General features: G+C 29.5%; 2 protein-coding genes across 2 annotated transcripts; one reads left to right on the top strand and one right to left on the bottom strand.

The window, feature by feature from the left end:
• Positions 1-7,996: 7,996 nt before the first annotated feature.
• IFT57 (intraflagellar transport 57) lies at positions 7,997-9,668 on the bottom strand. The gene is made up of 4 exons (XM_065501943.1): positions 9,351-9,668; positions 8,552-9,034; positions 8,214-8,493; positions 7,997-8,149 (listed from the first exon to the last, which is right to left on the bottom strand). Exons 1-4 carry the CDS (start codon positions 9,651-9,653, stop codon positions 8,001-8,003), a joined length of 1,215 nt encoding a protein of 404 aa, XP_065358015.1. The 5' UTR covers positions 9,654-9,668; the 3' UTR covers positions 7,997-8,000.
• Positions 9,669-10,109: 441 nt separating this feature from the next.
• Spindly (spindly) lies at positions 10,110-13,433 on the top strand. Its single transcript, XM_065499836.1, has 6 exons — positions 10,110-10,708; positions 10,768-10,933; positions 11,369-11,584; positions 11,670-11,811; positions 12,187-12,285; positions 12,348-13,433. The coding sequence occupies exons 1-6, from the start codon at positions 10,181-10,183 to the stop codon at positions 13,264-13,266; spliced, it is 2,070 nt and encodes a 689-aa protein (XP_065355908.1). The 5' UTR covers positions 10,110-10,180; the 3' UTR covers positions 13,267-13,433.
• The last annotated feature ends 3,583 nt before the right edge of the window (positions 13,434-17,016 follow it).

The following is a 17,016-nucleotide window of genomic DNA, read 5'->3' on the forward strand; positions in this document are numbered from 1 at the left end:
TTTCAGAATTATTTAAGAATTTTGGCATCGATTTGTTAGTGCATATTTTTGCATATTTTACCCTTAAATACACATTTTTGCATATATTTGTTTTAAGAGCATATTTATGTCATATTTTGTGTTTTTAGAGCATATTTTACTGTTTAATAGCATATTTTGAGTTTATCAAAAACAAATTTTTTTTGTCTTACTTATTTTTCGCTGTTGTGTACAGGTTTTTACTTCCTTTGTTTAAAATTCAAAATTGAAAAATAGATGGCTTTTCACCAAAAAAAAAAAAAATAAAAAACAGAAATTTTTTTATCCAAAAAATGAAAAAAACTGAAAAAAAATTTTTGTTCACCTAAAAATATTTAAATTTTTATTTTGAAGTATATAAGATTCGGCACAGCCGAATATAGCTCTAATACCTGTTTTAATATAAAATAAGCACTATTTTAATAATAGCTCCATCTAAATATCAAATTTTAGTTCTAATTCAAACTTAACCGTTCTAAGTGTTAAAGAAATATTGTCTTTTAAATTTGCTACTGTAACATCAGTTGATGTCGAAAGAACATTTTCTATGTTTAAAAATGTTTTCAGATCCAATAGACAACGATTTTTATTTGAAAATTTAAGTAAATTTTTTTTGATTCAAAATTATGTAAAAGTTTGTTTTTTTAAGAGCATATTTTTTAAATTTTAAGAGCATAATTTAAAGTTTTTACTGCATATTTAAAGCGCCTAAAACGCTTTTTTTAGAGCATATTTCCGGTTTCCCTGGTGATCACTCATATTTCGGACCAAAAAAATGATTTTTTATATATAAACAAAAAATGTTTTAAATTGCTAATAACGAAAAGGAGCTCGATCCTTCTTCTGCCCTATTACCCGGATATAGTTCCAAGTGACTGAATCTCGGTGGAAAGAGATATGTTTTGATGACCTAAACAGTTCTTATTTTTTTGAAGGGATAAAAGATTGGAGAAACGTTCGACAAAGACATCTCCATTTTTAAAATCACCTGCTCATCATTTATAAAACCCAAACAATTGTACAAAGTTTCGATATGATTTTCTTATCAATTCAGTTTTGGCCACAAAACTGTGATCGTTGAGACCATAGTGTTAATGTATGTAAACAAAAAAATGCACGAATATTTTCCTTACACTCTATTAATCTATTTAAAAACAAATAAAATTTTCATAATTTCGTATTATTGTATGAAAACTCACAAACAAATAATAAAAAACAGCATCCAAATACATAAATTAAAGGATAAGAGACAATTGATTAGGAAATGAGATAGATGAAAGAAGGATAACTATATAAACAAATCCATAACAAACACAATGTGAGAATGAATATTTTTCAAAAAAAAAAAATAAAATAAAACAACAACTCAACCACACGGCAATAAAGTACCTGTTACCACACATTGTTCAATAGTTTAACCCAATTGTGGCCTTTTAGAAAAAAACAAACAGATAACATTCAATAGTTTCTTGGTATAGATAAATAAATTGTTGGTATAGACAGACTAACAAAACACTTTTAAAGTTTGAAAGGAAAAAAACGTGGAAAAATCGAATAATTATAAAATTAGTGCCCTAAAAAACAAATTTAAATTTGAAATAATGAAATGTATGATCGAATCAATGAGAAAATTAGTTAAATAAAAATCATCAATGTATTTGAATGGGCAGTTGAAATTTATGAATGGTATTGATCTTGACTTCAAAAATGAGTTAAATATACAGCATTTCCCGGAAACACAATAACCGTTTAAGACATCTGGTCCATTTAGTGTTAATGACAATTAAGTGGACAAACAAATCATATAGTTTGCATTGAGAAAGTAAAGATAAGAAACAATTAGAAAAACCATTATCACCGCCACATAATAAACAAATAAAGAAATAAATCCGCTGGGTCGTTCCACACGATCAAATCAAATTTCCACACCAGCACAAAGTGTATTTATGCACATGTCCTGGGACAAAACAAAAAAAAAACCAATTGAAGAAGATCCCTGCTTGACATGTGTAAAGAATTTTACAAAAAATATATACAAACAAGTGCCATTAGTATTTAATGAAACGAGTATGTAAATATTTCTGTTTGTCTATTTTTACCGTCTATGATTCAATGAAAATATTTACATCGTACGTGAGCATGATTTTGATTGCATTTGCAGTATTTTCCAATGTTGTGTTGTTTCCTAAGTGCAGCATCGATAAGGATTTCACAATCTTGTGGCAAATCCTTGTTATTTGCTGTGGCTTCCTTGTTATCTATATTGAGAAGATTTGTTTTGTTATTTGTCAAAATCTAAAATTTGTTTGGTAATTTATTTGCTTTTTAAGGTTATTAAACAATCGCGTACGCATGCGTACAACCACAACTATCACCGGCATAAAAATTTCCAACCAACCAAATAAACAATTATCAATAAATAACACTAGCATTTTCGTTGAGATCTTCTAATTTGTTTGTAATAAATACACGCACTTAATTTGATTGCACATAAACACACTTTCCAAATTTTATTTTCGTCATGTAAACAATAAATGAATATTTTCTGACTGACTAGCTGTCTGTCTATCTGTCCTCAGTCTGTCCATTTTATTTTTGTGTGTGTTTTTTTGTAAGGGTTCTAAAACTCTTAAATGATGATGGTTTGGATGGTGCTAATGCTGGAAGAAGTGTTTAAAAATTATATTTAAATAGTTTATATTTACACTGTGGCACAGATAACAAAGAGGTGCTAATTACCTATTGGCTTAGTAACAAATTACAATAATAATTAATAATTAAATAAATTGTGAATGTAGGAAACTACATATGTATGTATATGTTCTCTAGACTGCTCAATAGATTTTTGTTGATCATAAATTCCATTTTTAATTAGAATGATCGTGTAGATCGTAAGTTATTAACCTTAAAGTGCATAGGAAACAATTCAGTTTTCTCGAATCCTTTTGTTTTTATACCACCTACTATTGAAAAAATTTCAAATTCAAATTTATTCGATTTTTAAATAATTTTTTTTTTTAGAATTTTAAAAGATTTTAAAATTTTAGATGTTTTTTTAAAGCTTTTTTACCGTTTTGAAATTAAACCTAGTTTGCGTCACTGATATAATCGTTATAGTTAGTTTTTTACAAAATCAAATTCTTAATATGGATCCAGATACGGAAAGAGCATTAAAAATTCATCGAGGACTGACTGATCTATTTTCCGGATATCAAGAGAGGCATAAGAAAATTTTACAAGAAAAGAAATAATTCAGGTCCAAAAAAATCTTTGATCTAAGGGACGAGATCACGATTCACAAGCTAAATTCTAGAGATGAATAAGATATTTTACCAAATGATGACAATATGATTATATCATCTAGTGAAGAAAGTGACGTTGAACCAATTCCAAAACGATGCAGACAGAATTTCCTTAAAAAATGTTTTAGCTTATTTTTTGGATAATTTTCAGTTTTTTCTGAAACCCTACCCAAGTAAAATTAAAAAAATATGAATGATTTCTGATACAAACTAACTACGTACAATGGTACGAACATAACACATGCAAAATATAACTAACTAATTTGGTATGGGAGATACCACTCCACTGTTCTGATCCCACCCATTCTTAAATCTTTTGTGTAAAAAAATAACTCATATCAAGCTTTACTTTAACTTTCCCTTACTTTTCCTACTACGCCGATCGATGATACGATGATTCGTACAGGGATCAGGAATAAATTCGTTTTTAGCTAACCTCCGTAGAATGGTAATAAATTGATTGATATAGAGTTTAAATATTTTTAGAATTATAGTTCTCGAGATATTCAAAATTAATTATTTACATTGTGCCACGACAATTCCCCCCCAATCTCTGTAAAATGGTAAGAGAGCTATGCGGACAAAGTTTGAATAACCTTGCAATTATTACTTTGTATGGAAGGTGACTCACCTCCTTTTCCGACCCCTCCCATTTTGGTTTCCCAGATATTTGATTTTTTAATTAAATTTTGAATTTATGCGGTTTTTCACAATTTTGGAACGAGTCATTAGTTTTTATATGAATATATATTATTATGCGATTTTTTTTGGAACGCATCTATCGCATAAAACGAGACCTGAGTGTATATATATTCTGTACCCTCATAAGATTCTAAGACGATCTAGCTATGTCCGTCCGTGTGGCTGTCTGTTGAAAACTCTGAAATTTTCTACTAATACAGGGTGGCTGGTGAAAGCCGCTACCAAAAGAAAACTTGATAACATTTTCTATCTAATTAATCTGGATTTTTTATACCCTTCACCATGAGTGCAAAGGGTATATCATCACCTAAAGAGGCCTAAAGGGCCTATCATCACTCTTTAAAATTTTACAGGAGAGGCAAAAAACTTAATATAATGAAAAGTATTGTGGTTACAAGTATGAATTTATGAATGAATATTAAAGAAAGCTTTAATAAAGTCGTTATTTTTAAAATTATAAAGCGAAAACTTTGTGAAGACGTGTACCTTGATGCGCTGTACCGATATCCATTAAAAACTCAATTTTGAATGTCACGCCCTTTTGCATTTCAGGTGAATACATATTAGAGTTTCCAAAAAAACCGGCAAATTTGAAAAACCGGTTTCCGGTTTAACCGAAAAGTGTGTTTTTGAAAAAACGGTTAAACGGTTTATATTTATTATATATTTGTTGACGCTAATAGGAAATGTGTTAAGAATTGTGTCTTCGGAAATTTATCATATTTGACTTCTTAAGGCTCTATCTTTATGCAATTATTTTATATCTTTTACGAAATAAAAAATGGTATCAAAGTGTTTCATAAATATATTTGGATGAGCTTTAGAAAATATATTTCATTAAAACAGGTTAACCGTCTTACAAAAACCGGTTTGTCAAAAAATCGAAAAGTTAAAAAAACCGAAACCGGTGGAGTTTACAAAGATGAAAAAACCAGTTGACCGGTTTTCGGTTTTTTATACTCTAATACATATACATATATGTAAGTTTGTCATTCTGTTTGTAATTTCTACATTTTTCATTTACGACCACACAAAGTATATATTTTCTGGATCGTTATAGATAGCGGAGTCGATATAGCCACGTCCTTCTGTCCGTCTGTATGTTGAAATCAACTTTCTGTAGCCCCCAAATAACATACAGTAGCCCAATAAAGTCTACATACACGAATTCTAATTAAATTTCTTTCATTGAAAGCTGTATTTGTTAAAAAAAATGTTAAAAAATAAATTCATACTAAAAAAAATTAAAATAACGTCACTTAAGTCGGGTTTAGCAACATTTCCTATAGAGTCCAAAATTTGACAGTTATTAGAATTATTGATTCTGATCAAAATACATGATTATCTGGATTACAAAGTCATTAATACATACAATATGGATATCTAACTATAGATATTTGAAAGACTTTTGCAACGACGTATATAGTACGTCGGACGTCGGATTTTTTGGTTTTGTAGACTGATTTAATAAAAAATGGTGCAATTTTTACGCAGAAAATTTCCTAACAGGCTCATTTCATAAAACAAACTCTGGCCCCCAGGTCGCCTGACCTAACTACACCGGACTTTTTCTTGTTGGGTTATTGTAAACAGGAAGTGTTACAAATCGCAACAGACAAATAAAATAACCGATGAATAAAACAATCAATTCGAGCGACAATAGCTGCAATTCCATCCTCAACTTTGCTGACAGTAATGTTCAAATTTTTGATAAGATGACACACCTGCACCAACGAACAGGGCATACATTTAAATTCAATTATCTTTAAGACCAATTAAACATTTTTAATACAATTCTTTGATAAAATTTTGCACAAATTAGTTCTAAGTACTCTGAAATTATATTCACCTTTATCGTGGTTGGCGTATTTGTTTTACGCCTACGACAGTTTCGTACTAGATTAAAGAAAGGTTACATTTTGTCTTTAATCTAGTACGAAACTGTCGTAGGCGTAAAACACATACGCCAACCACGATAAAGGTGAATATAATTTCAGAGTACTTAGAACTAATTTGTGCAAAATTTTGATTGGTGATTGTAAAGTATGGCGAAAATCGGGCAACATTTGTTCTTAGTCATTGAACATTCATAATTGTCTTATAATAATTAATATCGTGATGAAATTGAACATAAACAAGTTTTATGTGATCCTAAATCTTTCTACCAATGGAGCAGTCCATAATTGACCCTACCAACATATAACCCCTATATGTATTAGAAAAATATTTTATTGTAACATATTGATGGCACAGCCGAATATAAAATGGATTAGAATATAGTGTTTAAGCTTAATATTTTCCTGAGTACGGTTCGCGGCCCCCTAAAATATTTATTTCGACCCCCAATTGAGAACCATTGCCTAGTATAATAAAAATTCATCCGATCGGCTGACAACTACTCAGGCATGGATCCATGGGGGAAGGGACCGGACAAATGTCAGCAAAATAAATTCGGCAGGTTGTATTGAAGTATTGAAATACCATGTTGTTATAAAACTGTAAGTTGTTCAATACTATAAGACAACCAGCAGAATTTGTCAAAGTTCAATAATCAACAGCAGGGACCTTTCTTTACCCACTGGCTTTGTATTAAACCTTTACTAAACATAGTTAAGTGGTGTTAAATACAATCTTGATATAACAATTATGTACAAAATATGCCCTTCGTAATCTCGGTCAACCAATCATCAGTAACTATTTATTTACATCTCTGTCCCTGTGAGTATAATAATACGTGTGTGGTATTGGATGCATCTGCCTCTACTTTGTTTATACTACTCGTAATTTATCGTTTCCATTTTTTTTAATGGCCCAATATTGTCGTCATTTTTGTCTCTCTATTAAATGGCAGACAAATAAAAATAATAAAAAAAAAATAATTTTATATTTGTTTACATTCATCAAGTAACAACTCCATTAGTAAATGATTGTGCCGACAACACAACAACACATTTCATTCATTGTATGTTGTGGCTGTTTCCCCTGTTTTGTTGTTGCTACATTTGGTCACTTTTTTTCGAATTCTATTGGAGCGATAACATTATATGTATAATTTGTGGTCTTGACGTTGTGTGGTTTTTGTTTCTGTTCTTGATTGGAGGATCAACAAAGAAATTTAATTGTTTTGATATTTTTTTAATACTTGGAAATTGATAAAAAAAAAGTACCACAGATCGCGCTTTATGATGCGTGGGAAAATGTGAAATTGAAATTTAAACATTTAATAAAAGGACACATATTTAACACTAACGTAAACACTTAATACATCCGAAATACTATCTACACATCACTTTTATAGGCAGCAATACAAAAATAATTTTCTTGTTAACTTATAAAAAAATTACATACAATGGAAACATTTCCAAATAATTAACTAATAGGTCAAAATCCAAAAAAAATTGAATTTGAAAATATTCTTTGGTCGATTTATCGATAATTTTCAATCTATTTTGATGATATTTTTTAGAAAAAAGTTGGCAAAAGTATCTTCCGAAAAGAAAAAAAATTCTTTGGCGAACTATATACGAGTAGTGCGTTTTTTTTACGAATTAGAGGTTTTTTTCGCTGGGCTACAGCAACTAGCTTCCAGGTGTAATTTTTGAGAATTTCTTAAAAACTCTTGTTTTGCTTTTACATGTAATTTCGAAACTGCTGATTTATTAATTGAATATTTTTCACAGATGCCAATGCTAGAAAGTTTAACTTTACTAAATTTTAATTGAAAACCTAGTAAATTTGAATTTATTTTTTCCATTTGGTAAAAGATCATGTTTTTGAAAACATAAATTAAGGTATACAGTTTTCCAAAAAAGTTTTCATTGTATTGTCTGCTATAAGGATACCCCACAAGTGGGTTCGTGGATATGTTAATTTATAAAAAATAAAGCAATTAATTTTCGTTTTAAATAAACTTTTCCATATTCATGCCTATCTTTATACCACTTTCATAAAATTCTTTATAAAATTGAATTTTCTGTTTTATATGAACTTTTCCATTTCAATGCCCGGACCAGTTCTTTTTAAAATATCACGATCAATGCCATTTATTAATAAAGCCACCTCTAAATTCAAATGAGCCACATCATCTTTAATTTTAGACACCGCCTTTTTAATCTGCAACACAAAACCTGCAACAAAAAATTAAATTTCAAAAAATTTTAAATTTTCAGATATTCCTATTAATTTTCTTACTGCTATCGGACATCATTTGACCTCTCCTTTCCATTTCAGCCTTTTTACTTTCATTTTCAGCAATAACCGACTTTAGTTGATCCATAGAACGTTCGGTTTCCTCCAGCACCTGAGTATGGGCATATTGTACATTTGACAATTCAATGGATACATCTTTGTATTGCATAATTAGATTGTGTAATTCATTGTTCAAATGTTTTTCACGACTCTCGATCTTGTCCAAACTGAAAGTGAATTCGCTGTGCAGTTTTTTTAACTCAATTTGTGTGTCTTCTGTAAACTATTTAGAAGGAAATCGTTATGAATTAAATAGCTTTGTTAAGATTGAATACACAAACCTCAGTTATATTATCTTTCAGGCTATTCATTTGATTTAAATGGGCCCGCCAATCTCTTACATCACTTCTTACATAAACCTTTAGTTGAGGCATCACTTCTTCAAATTCCAAACGCCATGTTTGTTGATCCGTCAGCTTGTCAGTCACTTGTAAACTGTTTCCACCCACACTAGTATTTTCATGTTCTGGCAAGTGATGCTGCCTTTTTAGACCCCACTGCCTTAAGGAATTTTGATTTAAATCCATTTCACTATTGTCATCACTCAGAGCATCGTTCTGTTCATCTTCTATTTTTTCGAGTATAATTTCGGCATTATCTTCCAGATAATCATTGGCAATTTCATCTTCTTGGGCTATATGCAGTTTCTGACATGATAATCTCATGATCTTTAAGGCCTGCGTAGCCAATGTGTCCAGTACAAAGATACAATTTTGACCAGCACCACGTATAAGTTTATTTGAGGTAAAATCTATAGTAACATCCTGATGTGGAGAAAAATTAGTTTCATTATTCACAAATAAATATATACAATTTTAGATGTTTCTTTTAGTGTACTGTGGTTGACAATACAATGGAAACTTTTTCAAATACTCAATTAACCCTATCATGTTTAAAAAGTTTAATAGTTTCCATTGTTTTGCCAATGTATTTTTGTTAAACTTAAATGCATTTTTCTATAGCTTTTTTAAATTTACTAATTTTTTTTGAAAACTGAAATTACAATAAAAAGTGTCCATTGTTTTGTCGCTCACTGTAAGTATACTATCCAATTATAGAGTCCTTTAACTAGCCTCTTACCATTTGTTCTAGAATTGCAATAATTTTCGAAATAACATCATTTGGATCATCGTATTCCTGTGGACGTTCCATGTTTTTACCCAACTTTTGACAAAGCCACCAGCAAGTCAACGTAAACATGTAAAATTGTTCACCTGGATTTGTAGATTTCACAAAGTAGAAACGTGACAATGGTTTCATTTTCAAATCACTCAATAATGTTTTCTCATAATTTAAAAGTTTTAACTTTTCGATTAAGTCATCTGATTGAAAATTGACCACTGGCAAAACATTAGCTAAAGAATTATTTTGCAAGTCTTCCATTGTTTTATTTTATTTATTTTTTCTTATCAGCAAATTTTATTGGTGACACTTTAACATATTTAGTAATTTCTTTGCATTTTTTTTAATTTACAATTGCTATGGTAACAACGCATGTGCAATTAAAAATGTTTAATTTAACGGCTTCTTTGTTTAATAACATATGGCTACACTATTTAATATACAATATATAAGAAATTGTTTAAAATATAATAATTACGACAAATAACAGCATATTCTTTTATTCCCTATATCATTTTTTACTTAATTAAAATATGTATTTAGATAATTTTAAATATAACGTTTATTTATATAGCTTTTGTAGTGTGGCATCATTATAATACAATAACTTTGTTCTTTTAAAATACAACACTGCTTTTTCGTAATGATACTATTTACTACAACTCTGCCTATGACAACTCTGTGTTGATAAGTAACCGTTTGTAGTAACTACTCGATAACGAGCTTTTTATTATTATATCAATGCGCGAACAAATTTAAAAAGAATTGTAATAGGAAAATTTTGTAAAATGGTTGACTATCCCGATATTATAAATTTTTCCCGAGACGAACTACTCGAGGAGTATTGCAAATTATTTGATAGATTTCAAGAATTACGTGAATCAAATGAGGTAGACACACAAAAAATTCATGAGTTAAGGCGTTCACTAGAAACAGCCACAGCCGCCCAGGCTTACCTCTCGCAGGAACTCGAGCAGTACACCAATTCTGATAGCAATGACTTGGAAAATGATTTGCACAAAACTCAAGCAGATTTGGTTGAAATGAAAAAGAAATATGGTAAACTGGAAGTGTCTTTCACTGCTCTGCAGCAGGACTACAATACGTTGTTGGAAGAGAACACCAAAATTGCACAAAATCTGGAAGAGTCTCTTAAGCGCAGAGAACAACAGCCCAAGGAAGTTGATACACAAATATCCGATGAGTATTTACAACGTATACAAATGCTGGAAAATGAAAATATGGACTTGTTGCAAAAAATTGAGGATTTTGAGGAACGTTCAGTGCGTTACACTCTAACCATAGCAGAGTGTGAGGTATAATATTTATTTGTTTTATATTTTTTCTGTTTTTAATAAATTATTTTATATGTAAGAAAAATATGGAGATATTACGTGATCAGATTATGTGTTTGGAAGAAAATCTACAATCCAAGCGTATTGATTTGGAGGAAAAATTACAAATTCTTGAAAGTACCCAGGAACAACTGGCCGAAGCTAATTCAAAAATAGCAATGCTTTCTGCTGCTCCGGAAAATAATGGTAAGTGTTTGAAGAATTTAATGAATTAGTGTCTCAAACTTATTTTTTAGGGTAAAGGAACAGGGACTTTTAAGCATTTTCCTTAACAGCTAATTAATGAAATAACCTAAAATGCTTAATCACGCAATAAGTTTTTTTTTAAGTATTTAGTAAACATAGTCATGATTTGCGAAAATTAAAAACTAAAATTATAAACGCTTTTAATGCTTGATTATCTGTGATAAATATTCAATTAATAAATCTGCAGTCTTAAAAATTAAAAAGCAAATTCATGAGACAGTTATAAACAAGTTGTGATAAATCGTAATAGTTTTTTGTTATTGTTAGTAAAAACTTTGTGTATTGGTTTCAAAAATAGTTCTTATTATAATTTTATATTTATTCCATTTGAAGGTATTTTTTTTAATTCAAAAATCCTGCTTTTAAATCTTTTAGATCGCAAAGGAAATTCACTATTCGCTGAAGTAGATGATCAACGTCAGGCAATGAGGAATCTGCTAACAGCACAAAAGAAAAGTTATGTCCAAATGAAAAAAATCTACAACGATAGTGAACATGAAATTCGGCGCTTAAAACGTGAAAATATTTCCATGCATACAGAGCTGGAGACGTGTAGTTCTATATTTTGTAATGCAGATAAAATATATCAAGGTACTGTAACAACAAAACCAACCAATTTTAATAAATTACTTGTATATACAGATTTACAAAAATAATAAATACTTTCATTTAACAGAAAAACTCAACGAACGAGTCCGCCATTTGCTGAACCAAAATGAGGAGCTCGAACGTAAACTGCAATGGACTCAAGACCGGCTCAAGGAAGTAGCCAACGATAAAGGCGTATTATTTCTTGATTCCATGCTTAGTTTCTGCAAGTATGAGCTAAAAAAACGCGTTGCAACATGTGTAGAGTATATAGGAAACTTTATCCAAAAGTCGAGCTTTATTACCCTACCATTCGTGCGCTTTTTACTTTAAACTATAATTATTTTCCTATTACAAGCATGTTTTATATCCCCCCCTAAAAATAGTCAGAATTACATTTAAAAATGTATTTCCTTTAACTTTTTATATAAAGTTCCTTTTATCATGATCTAACTTTTCATAAAAACCTAAACAAAACCTATTTAAGAATCACATATCATCAAATATGTATAAATGCATGTAGTATAGTTGTAATTAGTAAAAATTATGTACTTTAAAGCTGTTTTACTGTCACGATAACAAATTGTGTGTATCTTTGTGTGTAGAAAAGAAACGGATGATCTCAAGAGTCAGTTGCATAGTGTACGCATACAAAAGGCCAGTTTGGAGGAACAGCTACGAAATGCTTTGCAAGATATGGCCAGGTAAATTCAAACACAATTTGTAACGTCTAATACCAATTTTTTATTCCATTTTCTATCTTTAGATGGCGCTTCGAGTCCCTAAAGTCACGGTGTATTCTTATGGATCGTGAACATCTTTTAATTGAAAATAAAATAAGCTTTAAACCCATACAAGCTATTGAATACAACATTACAGAGAAAGAGCAAGAAGCGGCTAAGCCGCGTATAGTCAGCAATCGTAGAAGTAGTACATTTGAAAAAATTGTTGAGCGTAGATCAATGACACCTTCAAAAGTGCCAATAAAACAAGAATTTTCAAGTCCGCTACAACACTCCATTAAAGACAATTCAATAACAAAAACTCCCACAATTAAAACTGAAGACAAGCTAAACAATAACAATAATATTGAAACAATTACTAGCATTGCAACTGAAAATGAAGTGAAAACATCTGTGGAAGACTCACTGTGTAAAGAAATAAAACAAATTTCAGTTAAAGAGGAAACCCTTACAATTGTTAGCAAAATTGAGGAAAATAAATGTTTGAAAACATCAATGAAACCAAATCATAATAATAATAATAATGATAATGAGGATAAAGAAAACAACAATACCATTAACAGTTTAGCTGACAGCCCATTATTAAATAATTTTTCTAAATTAACAGCTAAACCTCCCTCGCCTATGCGTCCCTCACAAAGATCATTGAACAAACCCACAACAAAATCAACTGCCCCACCAGCACGTTCCATTTTAAGCAAACAGAATGATTTGCTTTTTAAGGATTCTGGGAAAAATGTAAAATTTTCCTCGAATGCAGATATTGTACACAATTTAAGTCCTGACACACCATCACCCTCTAATCCTACTGCAATAAATTTGAAAAATGATGCCAAATCTACCACTAGTAAAGTAAACAGCAAAAGTACTACTGTCAAGCAATCTCGTACTAAGTCTAACATTGTTGTGCGTCGTGTTGTCGTAAGTTCTAAGCATGATTAATTGTATATTTTTATTATCTTAACAATTTGTATGTTTTTTTTAATTATATGTATTAGAAATTTATGTCGACGTTTTTTTAATGATTTGTTTAACTTTTTTTTATTATTACATCAACTTAAACTAAATTAATTTTTTTATCAAATATAATAAATTCAATAACATAAAAAGAGGAAATTTCTTATTCAATAGTACTGAAATATCCTGACAAATATTTTTCACTAATGGTGTATTTTTTAAAAAAGTAGTTTTTCTTTTAAAATCATTTTAAACCTAATTTCTAAACAATTATATTTGATATTCCATAGAAATTCCGATTTTGTTCATTAAAAATCAAAATCCGTTTTATTTAAATATGGTTTATTGTGATTTCTTCTGAGCAATGTTCACTCCCAATCTTATTCATGCAATTATAATAAATCTTTTGAAAATGTTTGTAGTAAATGAAAATTAAATGTTTGTAATAAGATGGCCGGGTGCTGATCTTAATATTTTAGTTTTCATAGTTTTATCGGAAGTTGTGTAATAACTACATATTAATGGAATTTTATTTGAAATATTTAATTTACAATTAAAATAAAACAATCTAAAATATAAAAATAAACTACATTTTTACGTGATAAAGAAGTAGAAATATAATTTCAATATAGTGGTTTGTATATTGGAACGATTTTACACAATCGTTATCAAACTGAAATTTAACTATGATTTGATCTGTTTCTTAAAAGTGATTTGGGACAAATTCGTCTAATTTATTTTGGAAAAATGCATATCAAATAGTTAACATTAAGATGAGCAAACTTTGTTGCATGATTCAAGGCGCATTTTAATTACACACAGGTCTCGTTTTATGCGATAGATACGTTCCAAAAAAAATCGCATAAATTGAATTCGCATAAAACGATACTCTAGCTTCATATAAAAACCAATGATTCGTTCCAAAATTTTGAAAAACCGCATAAATTCAAAATTTAATTAAAAAATCAAAACAAATTCGCATAAAAAAAATCAACAAAAATATATTTATTTAATTTACTTAAACATAAAAACAAAATGCGTTAAAAAAATAAACAAAAATATTTATAATTACAGAAAATTTGAAAATGATCCAAAAAAATGAGTAACACATTTTTTAAGGAAATTCTGTAAATATGCATGATTAATCTGAATCACTGAATAATTGTCTGCATCGGTTTGGAATTGGTTCAACGTCACTTTCATCACTAGATGATATAATCATATTGTCGTCATATGGTAAAATATAATTTTCATCACTAGAATTAATCTAGTGAATAGGGGACGAAATCGAAGAATTTTTAGGAGCTTCAATTGCTTCTTTTCTTGCTATATAATTTGTCATTAAACTTTGCGATTTTGAATTTTTAAGTTGCTTATTCAACTCTTGATATCCGGAAAACAGATCAGTCAGTCCTCGGTGAATCTTTAATTCTCTTTCCGTATCTGAATCTATATTAAGAATTTGATTTTGTAAAAAACAAACTATAACCATTATATCAGAGATGCAAAATTGGTTTAATTTTAAAATGGTAAAAAGGTAAGGCCCTTAAGGGCTCGGTTATGTAAATGAAGAATTAATAAAAAAAGCTTTAAAAACCATCTAAAATTTCAAAATCTTTAAAATTCTAAAAAAAAATTAATTTAAAAATCGCATAAATTTGAATCCGCAAAAAAAATTAACCAGCCCAATTATGAATAAAAATTCCGCGGGAGTTTTTTCCCTTTTCTCATTTTTCCTATTCAATTTCAATGAGAAAAAACTCCCGGGGAACAAACTCCCGCGGAATTTTTTATTCATAATTGGGCTGAACATCTTTAAAGTTTCTGTATACATACATACAGTGGTGGCCAGGAATTTAAGACAAAAATTGTTTGCTAAATTCCATGTAATTGTCAATTATTTTTACAAATATTTCCACAAATATGTATGCATGAGGACTGTTTTAACACACAAGTGTGTTTTATTCGACTGTGCCAATTCATACATATTCACCATGAACACATAAAATTTTTCTACAACTTGACCAAAAAAATTTTTTTTTAAATAAACACATTTTCTCACATTTATATCATTATATTTTTATTATTATAAAATATTCGGACCAAATTTCGTATTTTTAGTTCCATTAGTTTCGGTCATATCATGTTAATAACAGCGGATGTTCGCTGAGGTGGGTCAACGTATTTCCACATATCTTTGTCCATATATTTTTTACCGATTTTTCCAAACATTTTTCAGAAACTAGAAACATTAATAATAAATTTCATACCCTTAGAGATCCTTTTATTTTGGCTCTATCGCACTTAAAATTCAGTTGATGAAAAAAATTCAAGTATTTGTCTTAAATTGGTGGCCACTACTGTATGTAGTTCAAATTAAGATAAGAAAAACTGTTGCATGCTTCTTGGCGCATTTTAATTACAGTGGCTACTACAGTGCACTCGCGGTAACGTGAACACCGCCTAACATGAACAAGCTATTGTTTACATTGACTACTCTGTAACGTGAATAAACACAGAAAGCTCCATAACGTGAACATTTTAAACCAAGTTCATGTTACTGAAATTGTTCACGTTAGCGATTGTCGAATTTCATTGAAAAAATATAAAATTTTCACGCTTGAACGTGAAATTCTTTTATTATTATTTTCATTATTAAAATATAAAACAAAAATTATTGATTAAAATGCATTAAAAAACAAAAGGATATTACGAGAAAATATACATAGAAAAAAATTACATAACAAATAAAATTACTGCCATACAAAAAAAAAATTAATTTGGAGGATACAAACACATGTTTTAAATAAGGGGATTCCCAAAACTTTAGAAATGGAATTTAATGTATGTATTTCAGTGTTTCAGTCAGATTAGAAAACAAATTGTTCACGTTATAGAGCTTTCTGAGTTTGTTCACGTTACATAGTAGTCAATGTAAACAAAAGCTTGTTCACGTTACCGCGAGTTTAGCTTAGTTTTTTTTTTGTATGACAACGATGAGTAATTTTATTCGAATGAATATTTTCTTGTGTTTTATATTTTAATAATGAAAATAATAATAAAATAATTTCTGTCCAATTATGAATAAAAATCCCCCGCGGAATTTTTTATTCATAATTGGGCTGATTATAAAATTTTATATTTTTTCCATGAAATTCGACAATCGCTAACGTGAATAATTACACTAAATTGAACTTCCTTTTAGTTCACGTTACTGCGTGCGCACTGTATATACAAAATGAACAAAAATGCAAAAAAAAAAAAATTCTTGAAAAATGCAATAAAAAATATTATTATTACGATAAGTAAATTCTGGAAAAATAAAGCAAAAAATTGGCATTTTAGATTCTGGTTAGTTCGAATTCAGCGGGTGTCAAAACAATTTGAGGAAAATCCAAGCAGAAAAAAATTTAATTTTGGAAAAATAAACAAACATTTGCATTTTTAAAGATTCTGTTTAGTTTATATTAATGGACAAACATATGTTGCATGCATTTAGGCGTATCAAAATTTATATCATCTTATATATAAAAAGAAATGTACATTTTGATGTCACCACTAACTGCGAAAACGGGTCGACCGATTTCAACCAAAATTTCAGGGTACGTTGGGGATGGTCTGTAGATGGTTTATGTGAAGTTTTCACGAAATCAGCATAGTAGTTCCGGAGATATGGCATTCTTCTGTACGAGTGTTAGTAACTGAACTCCTCCGTAACGGCTGAGCCGATTTCGA

This window comes from Calliphora vicina, chromosome 2, assembly GCF_958450345.1.
Source record: "Calliphora vicina chromosome 2, idCalVici1.1, whole genome shotgun sequence".
In the NCBI taxonomy this organism is placed as follows: domain Eukaryota; kingdom Metazoa; phylum Arthropoda; class Insecta; order Diptera; family Calliphoridae; genus Calliphora; species Calliphora vicina.